The 9,870-nt window shown below is 33.7% G+C and overlaps 1 protein-coding gene across 4 annotated transcripts; it reads right to left on the bottom strand.

The window, feature by feature from the left end:
• Positions 1–19: 19 nt before the first annotated feature.
• On the bottom strand, positions 20–8,273 carry LOC132189261 (uncharacterized). Of its 4 annotated transcripts, XM_059603918.1 has the most exons (11): positions 8,215–8,262; positions 8,095–8,183; positions 7,184–7,316; positions 5,643–5,787; positions 5,431–5,558; positions 3,553–3,624; positions 2,059–2,185; positions 1,852–1,976; positions 1,343–1,384; positions 587–799; positions 20–295 (listed from the first exon to the last, which is right to left on the bottom strand). In XM_059603918.1, exons 2-11 carry the CDS (start codon positions 8,166–8,168, stop codon positions 227–229), a joined length of 1,128 nt encoding a protein of 375 aa, XP_059459901.1. In that variant the 5' UTR covers positions 8,169–8,183; positions 8,215–8,262; the 3' UTR covers positions 20–226. The 4 variants fall into 4 exon arrangements, with proteins under 4 accessions (XP_059459901.1, XP_059459900.1, XP_059459902.1 ...); XM_059603917.1 differs by having other exon boundaries at positions 8,095–8,273; XM_059603919.1 differs by lacking the exon at positions 8,215–8,262 and having other exon boundaries at positions 7,184–7,321; positions 8,095–8,170.
• Positions 8,274–9,870: the final 1,597 nt, after the last annotated feature.

Here is a 9,870-nt window from a genome sequence, read left to right as displayed (position 1 = left end):
TTATGTAGATAAGATATCCTTAAATCCCAAAAAAACTTCTTCTTTTTTTTAATTTATTTATTTTTTTATTCAAAGCGGGGGAAAAGGGAGAAAGGGTTTTTATCATTCAGTTTGGGAGGTTTCTTTATCATCTAATCACTTATACAACTCCATTCAATTGACAGAAATCCCATCAAACTCCTCCACCAATAATAGCTGCACGATCAAACACTTCTCTTGACTGAATTCAGTTGACAAATTCTATACCTGTCAAAGGACTACCTGCATGAAGTTGAAGAGCAACATCGCCAACAACCTACCATAAAGGACAGAGTCATTAGTAAAACATAGATTATCCATTTGGATTATTAAACAGATATCAGGACAACAACTTTTGTTTCTCCTTTAGTGATTAGTTATTATGATTTCGTTGTTTTTTTTTCTCCTTCTAGTTGGGCGGTTTTGCATGTATACTTCCAGTGTACCTAAGGCGCCTTACAATCATCTTCTCTCTCTCTCTGTTTGTTTTTTTTTTTTGGATAGAAATAAAACTGTTATCCACAATCTAAGCGGGTGATCCAGGAGAGTTAGTTAATAAGGTGCATACCTTAGCCATGGATCTGTAAGAATGTTCTGTAACTCCACCAATGTGAGGTGTGATTATAACATTCTTGAACTTCAAAATTGGATCATCAGGATCAAATGGCTCAGTCCAAGCAACATCAATGCCCAAGCCTCCTAAGTGGCCAGACTCGAGGTGATAAAGAACAGCCTCATAGTCCAGAAGACCCCCTCGAGAAATATTTACTAAAAGGGCACCCTGAATTAGCAACAAATAGAACAAAAGATAAGCAGAATTTAACTCAGGCAAAGACGGAAAAGAGGAAAACAAAGAAGAAACATGATGGGGACATGAGCTACAGACACCAGATTTATTTATTAAATTTACATCCTAAAACATACTTCTTTAGTGTGCAACCAAACACTTTCTGTGATATGTGCTTTTTGCTTGCAAATGCCGAAATGAAATAAGTATATTTGTAATGCTAACATTCTGAACATAAACAATTTTACATATGATAGTTTGGAATCATTTTCCCAAACTCTAGGCAATTGTTATATTAAAATATCAATAAGATGAAGGAAAATCTGAATCTAATTTCAGAAACTATTCAATCATCACTAGCCTATATAAATGCACTATATAAGCATAGTTCATAGTCAAGACCGGCTCCATCTTGTTTACACATTAGGCTTTCTCAAAAATGCTGGTCGATTGGATACTGTAAAAATATCTAATTTAGATTTATTGCAAACTAAAATTATGTGTTTTACATGTATCACTAGTGCATAAAAAACTAACCTTTCTCATTGAAGATATGAATGACTTGTTTACAGTGCCAACCTGAAATTGGAATAGATAAAATATAAGTAGGTTTTAGAAAGCAAATTATTGGACACTTCTGCAGAGAACTATGTATATTTTGACTCATTGTTTGAAGTCACTCCAGAATACGTGTGACAAAGTCAGACACATCCTTCGAAGATGTCCAGAATTTAAAAATAAACTTTCATATTGAGGAATTTTTTCTCTCTAAATCTAGAAATTAGTAACATAATAAAGAAGGAAATATAGTTAAAATTCCATATCAATCCAACACATAAATAGCAATTTATAATAGAAGGGAAGTTAATGGCCATTTAGAGCCATATTCGCATGTATTTTCACAAAAAGCAACAATTATAACAAGAATGATAATTGTCTTGCTGGCAAGTACAACCGTGCTTGGTGCTGGAGTTACAAAACATAAACAATATCATTCCCGGCAGAAGCATATGAAATGAAATGACTAAGAACATGAGCAATCTTACTGTTTCACTATTTAAACTTAAGCAGCAAACAACGATGTCTGCTTTGCTTGCAAACTCGTGAATATCTTCATGACCACCTTTTTCATCAACCAAATCATATGTGCTACCATTTTGAACTGGAGCTCCTGTAGAAATAAAAGAAAACATAAAAGAGTAAGGCTCTATTCAGCAGTAAATTTTACTCCTCTAGCTTATGTCCTTGCACACCATTAGACTGGGAAGAATCTTGTGAGTGTGATGCCCAGCTCCGTTTTGTAGCAATAATTTTTACACCAAACGGACGCAAACGACTTGCCAAGTCAATCCCAATATTTCCAAACCCCAAAATGAACACCTGTATGAGCAAAGAGAACATTATCCTAAAATTCCAATTCACGCATGTGATAATGGTGACCGTAACACAAATGCACACAAAAGGAATTTGTAATCAGAATTGGCGTACAACCCTTGTGTAGGTAAAGACTTACAAGTACCATTAATGTAGAGGATGATAATAAGCAGATAACAGAAGAAATACTGAAAGGTAGAATTCCCAGTTACTTATAAGTGATCTATAATTCCTAATGTAGTACGTTGAACTTGAATGCTCAGTATAAAGGTTCCAGGACAAATTACAGAGTTGTTGACACTATTGCCGAAACAGGAGTTGAACTGCTATTACTGAAGTACAGCTTACTAAAAATTTTCATGAATCTGAATTTTTTTTTCTCAGAATACTTTGTGAGAATCATATTGTTCAGCTAACTTTATAATGGGATTTCTCTCTAAGACTGTTAACTCCATCTATTTCGTTCAAAAATATAACTGCTTAACTACCTGTCAACAGACGTCTATGCCAAACTTGTACTTATGTATTAGGCAACTCCTGCAGAAGTAACATGACCCACACCTCTCACAAGCTGTATGAGGCTTTGTAGCCTTCGCTTATTAAAAACAAATATCAAACTTTGTTTCTTCTTTATGCACAGATACTCTCACCCAAAGAAGGAAGACCAAAAGAGACAGAATTCAATGAGTTTTCAAGAACTTTGTGAGCTCTAACTTTGTTCCAAGAGCACCTTTTGGAGTTTCATAAGAGCACCATATTTATCTGAAATGACTTCATAACGCACCATAACTGGAGCATCATTCATCTTGCTTGCCTAAGTCTAAGGCTCAATACACCATGCAAGTGAGAATCAAATACCAAATTGAACATGCATGTCAAAATTTCACGATATAGAAAAATCAAACAATTATGATGTTTTTAATCATAATGATAGAAAAAATATTTAAAAGAACAACTGAATCCTTCATGCAGTATAATTTAATTTACAAAATCAATGAAATACTCAAGAATCTTTGTTGCTAAACATTATTGATATTTATTTATAGAGAAACGCCTCATCAAAAACACTAAAATGGTTCTACTAGAACAACTAATTGAATGAACACTCATGAATCATGTCCTTTCAGTTTACTTCGGGTTGTATCTGGATTTCCCTTTTTTTTTCTTTTTTTTTTTTTTCCCTTCCTTCTTTGAAATGCAATTTGCTTCCCTAAGAAACAGAATTTCAGGCAAGAAACTTTAAAGCCATGCATTTAACTCGATCGTTGAAGAATGAAGAGGATGATTGCCTTAAAAAAAGTAAGTAACCACATGTCTACAATGCTTTGTTCCCAGGAAAATTGTGAAAGAAAACCAAGAAAATTGTAACTCACTGTTTTTCCAAGGAGTGTTTCACCAAGTGGTTCTCCAAGCTTTCTCTGCTTTACAGAAATTTGCATCTCATTCTGCAACAATAACACAAATTATAGAGAAAATGAAAATACCAGAAATTCAGACAATGGGATAGAAGAGAAACACAGGGTAAGGCTACACTCATAATCATACAATCTCAAAGTGCAGATACATGGAAAGAGCACTAGCAACTCATAAAAATGTAACGAAGCCAGCCTTAGGGACCAGCACAACAAACAGTACAGCCAAAAAGTTATGTCAACCATTAGGTAATTTGATTTGGGACCCCGCATCAACTTTAGCCTCAAATTTTTACTTGTTGGAATACAAACCTCTAATTTTACATGAATAGCTCACAGCACTCATCAAAACCTGATCAAAAAGAGTTTCCAATATCTTGCTGTAAAAATGGTTTCATTCATATAGTGAGGAGAAAATTCTACTAAACATTTTGGAAAAACCTCTCTCTCTCTCTCTCTCTCTCTGGTGTAGCCAGCAAAAGTTCTTTGGAAAAACAAGATCCAAAGTAATTAGAAAATATGATTTAGTAATGATATGGGACCTAATTGACACCCTTCATAGGCTACTCTAGCTGCTATTGAGTCTTCGTACCAAGTTTCTTTAGGTTAGATTGCTGCTGGTTCAATTTAATTAAGTTTAAAGTAAGCATAATCTGGTAATTTCTAAATGTTATTGGAATGGTTGTGCCGTAGGTCCATTGAGTCTTCTGTTAAGTTTTGGAGTCATTTTCCATTTTGTTTTGGTAGTTTCCCACTTGATTCAGAAGTTCTTTTATTAACTTCTTTTTGTTATTTATGAGTCCTAAGCTTGGTAGGGAAAGGAATGACAATAGCCTATACAAAAGCCTTATGTAATCTTTCAAAATTCAGAGAATAGTACAATTCAATAAAATTTCAGCAGCTTTTTGCGATTGCTTAGGAAACCTAGGCAATCGCAAATTTTTTTTCCTGAAATTCATTGTTTTTAATACCAAACAGCCATCAAATTCCATCAACATTCAACCTTTTTCCTATCTAACTGTTCCTAAAGTCCTTTAACGTCAAATCCCATCCAAGAAACCATCAATCTAATCTAGTACTGAATTTCTAAAGATCCTGCATCAAATTTTGGTTGCAGAGCCCTCCATTGCTCTTAGTCCTACATCAAGTTGGTATTCGAACCCACAACTACGGCCTTTCTCAGTGCCAAACTGAGCCTAGTAAATCTTCTTTCCCTCCCTACCTCCCTCCTTGTCTCTCAGTGCCAAAATAAGCGTAGTCAGTCATCTTTTCCTCATCTTTTGTCTTTTGTCAAATGATATTAGCATCAATTAAGTTCATCTTGTAATACGAAAATGAGCTGTACAAACAATTATTCCAATAATCTATCATTTTTATTTCTTGTACTCCTCTTAATTCAAAGGAGCAATAAAGGGCAAAACATGTTCCATAAAATACCCCATTGGAAGATACCATCCAGTAGCTTTTTTCTTCAATTGAATATTTCAAATTCTTAACACAAGTGTTTTCGTTGGAGCAAAACTCTCAAAGCTCAAATTCATCGTGTGTTGTTAAAATTCATATCAAACAATTTATTCTAGCAATTGTTCTTCAAATCACATGATTTGCGGTCTAGAGGAATTAATAAAAATTTCACACTTATTATATACAAGGGTTTATTTTTGTCTCCAATATATATACTTCTATTTTATTTTATGTGTGTTGTTTGTCTTTAATATTTTATTGGACCAAGAAAAAGTAAGACCCACACTAAGCTCACATGCCACGCACATATCAAATGGGTAGCATTATGAGAAAAAAAAATTGTAATATTTCTAGATTAGATTTAAACTAACATACTTGCTTTCGAAGAAGACCCAGAATGAGATATATAGATAGTTCTGCACACGATGCTGCATTTCCAGAGGTGTCACCTGGAATCCTAGCAACTTTGATTCCATACCTCGTAGCAGCATCAATATCAACACCTTTATTACGGTAATATAATCAAATTATTAAAATGAACATAAATCAATGTGTTAAATAAGGTGAATAACAGAAATTACAATTACCTTCCAGACCAACACCATACTGCATTATAAGCTTCATTTCAGTTGCACGAGAGATAATATTCGAGTCTAGCTTCATTTTTTTCACAATGCACATGTGATACTTTGCTATAGAATTAGGCACATCATCCAAGGGAACATCATCAACCTATAACATTTGAAAAAGAACTGCTGAATAGCTGTTTAGGAGCGGCAATACTAAGGTCATTTTATAAAATTCAAAATAAATATAAACTCTATATACTATTTTCTTAATGATTCAATTGATTAAAAGAAGACAATAAATTCATTAATCAACACCATGGGAAGCCGAGAGTTAATTAAAATTGAGATGCTAATACAATGTCAATCGGTCCATGATTGTGTATATTCGCTAATACCAACTTTAGCTGTTATCCTTTGTCTAATATTAAGTGAAAATGTGTCAAGAGAAGCAAGTGAGAAGAGCAGAGAAAACGAGAGACGAGACTGTCTAGTAAAATCCCCACCTGCTTTGGGCAATCACTGTAGCAAAATGCTCAAATATTTTATTCATTCTCACCAACCCTTTTTGGTTATTTTATTGTTGCTCTTCCTTCTCCCACCCTTCCAACAGGTCCATGATGAGGTTCAAGACATAGGGGTTGTGGCTGTGGTTGAGTTGGTGGCCAGACCAGCGGAAGAACTTGAGGGCATAGCCAAGGAAGGTGTACACACACACACACACAGAGTTCAATTGCAGATGCATATTCAGATGAAAATGCGAGAGAAATGATGTCGTTCTCAACAGAGAAACCTGGGACTTTCTCCACTTGGGTTGCTTGCTTTCCGCTTTCCCCAATCTCACCCACATTGATTTGGTTTCTGGGTGTTATTCTTTCTCCTTTCAGTGTATATTGAAAATGAGTAGCTAAAGTAGAGAATTGCACTTTTTGGTTAGGTATTTTACCTAACCTTGTTGGAGATGCTCTAACTTCATCTTCTTACTTAAACATCAATCATAATCTTTCTTTTCCCTTTCTTTCTTTTTTTTTTTTTTTTTGATAAGTAAACATCAATCATAATCTACCACAATCTATGCACCATGCTTGTGGTTTTATAAAGCTTAAAAGTAGATATGACACATTTATTGAGCTAATTAAGCTCCTATCATATAAATTTACCATCCTACAATCTCAAATCTGCTAAAATCAACAAACATGCATGATCACCAAACCATTATACCTAAGATTTTGACATCATGGATAGCATAAGCATGCTTGCTTTCTTTACTTGTTTCACTTTTTCAAATGATTGTTTTATGATTTACTTTTATGAAAGCAACCTACTTAACCCCTTCTCCAAAAATTGACTCACTCATAAAAGCAACACATATCTCTTTAAGACGTGATTATACCTAAGAAGAAACTCTCTTTGTCACAAATTTTGTTCAACAAATTGTTTTGAAAAAAAAGAAAGGGATCCTACTAATATTCACAGATTCATTTTGTTCAAAAAAAGTCTAATAAAGAGAATGTCAGGCACATATCAAAGATGGAACAAACAAATGCAACAAAGAGAAGTACCTGGATGAAGGGGTGCTTTTGCAGATATTCTTTTGTGTAATTATGAGAAGCAGGAAAATCCGGCCCACAAAAAAGAACACGGGTGATTTTATTTTCACTATTCCCGCCCGTAATCTCACCCATGTTCGACAATCTGCTCTGAAACGCTTAGAATTAGAAGAAAAAGAGCCTTTCGAAGAGCTGGTAAAACAATGGAAAATTACATATTGAAGTCCTATGAAATATCACTTTCTAGTCTTAAAGATCCAATGGGTAATAAGAAAGAGAGAAGCAAAAGACACAACTCCACATAAAAAGTAAAGCACCATGCCTTACACTCCAGTGACTCCACTAGGCAATGGTTCCTTATCCTGTGGATATCACAGTTCATTCATAACAAAATTAAAATAGCAAATGCATCAAAATTATAATATCATTAACACAGCCTAGAAATACTCATAGTAGAGTTGTACATATGTAGCTTCCTCTACAACAAGACCACCAGCACGAGCGTCAGAGTCCGACATATGTACGAGGTCTCTAGCAAGCAAACTCCAAAAATCTGGGATATTCACTTTTACTATTTCATTTAAATATTCTTTCTCAAACATCAATTTATGTTTTTTCTTTATTGAAACGCTCCCATTTTAGCATTCCTGCTAGCTAAACAGCCACAACCCAGGTATTCAAGCCCATCAGTAGACATATCACCCAAATAAACAGATAAATTGTAACGATCCTAATTGTCTCCCATCACTTACCCCTCGAAGTGATCATTCCCTTCTCTTTCTCTTTCTCTTTTATTTTTCTGGTTCATTTTCTAATTTATCTTGATAGAATCCGCTGGATCCTACCATAAATCTAAAAACCCAAAAAGAAACAAAAAGATCGATACTCACAGAGACCCAAGTAAGAAAAATTGTGGTACTCACCTGTGAAGAAGCCGAGTGCCTTTTGTACGAGAAGAAGCCAGACTCCGTAGAATTGGTCCACCTATCACCAACATATTTTGGCTACTTCACATTTTCGCCTTTATAGGATTCTATCGGTCATTCACGGCGAGTTACTGACGTTGAAAGGATGATGAGATGCGTATCGGATGGACCCTCCTGTACTCATATACCCTTGTCGTATCGTAATATAACTAATTGCACGTTTATATGTACTCCGAAATGCACGTGCAAGTAAAAATCACTAATATTTATGTTTTATATATATATATATATTTGAGTGTTTTAATTTTATACAGTTTATGTCAAAAGTTTGTCCATAGCATTCTTAACAGTTTCTTCGTTATTTTTCTTATATTTAAAGATTTAAATTACTTTTTACTTTCCTATGTCAAAATACACCTCAATAGCTTCCCTTAATCATTTCTCACATTATATATATATATATATATAAATGAGAGGAGAGAAGAGAGAGAATTGTAAGAAGAGAGAGTAGAGAAGAGAGATAAAGTTTTTTTTTTTTTAAAAAAAAAAAATTAATAATCATGAGGATTGCAATAGTGAAACCCTATACTTTGAGTTTCATTGTATCGATTCTCATGGTTGAGGCTTATTTAGGGAGTCTACTGTAAAACCTTTTTTACGATTTTTTGTACATATTCTTTACCCATAGGAAACATACACCCTTATAAGAAGTTTGCCGAGAATGCTCTTAACAGCTTCATAAGATGTTTTATGTAATACGTAGGATTACTCTAAACAAACTATTCTTCTAAATTTTTAAAAGCCGATAGAGAAATATTAATTGTGAGAGACTTCGACGAGTCTATTTTGTCCAATTATATGCTCAAGCAAACTAAATACTTACTTAAATAAGTGAATTACATTGAAAACCTCTCACGATTATCCGCTTGGTTGCAAGAGGTAAGTTATTGCAAGGAATATTGATCCGAAGTTGACTACTTAAGAAAAAAGAAATAGCTCTATTTATAGAATATCTTAACTCAAAATCGACTACCTATAGAAAGAGAAGAAGGGAGTTTTCGCAGCAAAAGCCCCGCTATCTAACTCTAAAATAGATTTAAAATGAATTTAAATGGACATAAATTCAAATTCCAAGTGGTTTTACTACTTTAAGACACTGAAACTTAAGTTTTGACATGCATTTCTAAGGGTGCGTTTGGGAGTGGGTTTTAAAAAAAATAATCTGTAATTTTAAACTAAATCGTAACTTTAAGGTGTTTGGGATTGCGATTTTAAAAACGTAAATTTTAAAATCGCAAAAAAATCTGCGATTTCAATAAGCTAATTAGAGGGTGTTTATTTGAAAAAGTGCGAATTTAAAACAAAATCATGATTTTTATTAAAAAGATATTTTGCGCAATAGTTACTTTTTTTAGAACGGGAATGAAAAAAATATCAAATTTCTTTTTTTTTTTTTTTTTCTTCATCCTCTCTGTCTTGTTCATCCTTATTGGTAATTTGGTCATGAAACCACAATTATATGTTAATGTTATCCAAACACTCAATTGATAAAAAAATAATTTTTAGTATGTTTTACCAAACGCCTGTGCGATTTTTAAAAGTAGCGATTTTAAAAACTCAATTTTTAAAATCCCACTCCCACACGAGCCCTAACTGAGAATATAATCATTTTTTAAAATAAATAATGAATTTTCTTTTGGTGAAAACTATCTAAAATAAAACATATGGGCCTTGGATAAACTCAATTGGGCCTAATACGCCTGCAAGCCCAAA

This window comes from Corylus avellana, chromosome ca8 (assembly GCF_901000735.1).
Source record: "Corylus avellana chromosome ca8, CavTom2PMs-1.0".
In the NCBI taxonomy this organism is placed as follows: domain Eukaryota; kingdom Viridiplantae; phylum Streptophyta; class Magnoliopsida; order Fagales; family Betulaceae; genus Corylus; species Corylus avellana.
Note: the sequence above shows the minus strand (reverse complement) of the source record. Positions and strands in the feature narration are given on the sequence as shown.

Bases quoted from the DNA above. Each gene is read 5' to 3' on its own strand.
- LOC132189261 (XM_059603917.1), bottom strand. From the start codon at position 8,168: ATGTTGGTGATAGGTGGACCAATTCTACGGAGTCTGGCTTCTTCTCGT. The intron at 5,559-5,642 runs GTAATTGTAATT...ACCGTAATAAAG, and splicing joins GTATGGTGTTGGTCTGGAAG to GTGTTGATATTGATGCTGCT. The intron at 1,977-2,058 runs GTGTGCAAGGAC...TTATTTCTACAG, and splicing joins AGATTCTTCCCAGTCTAATG to GAGCTCCAGTTCAAAATGGT.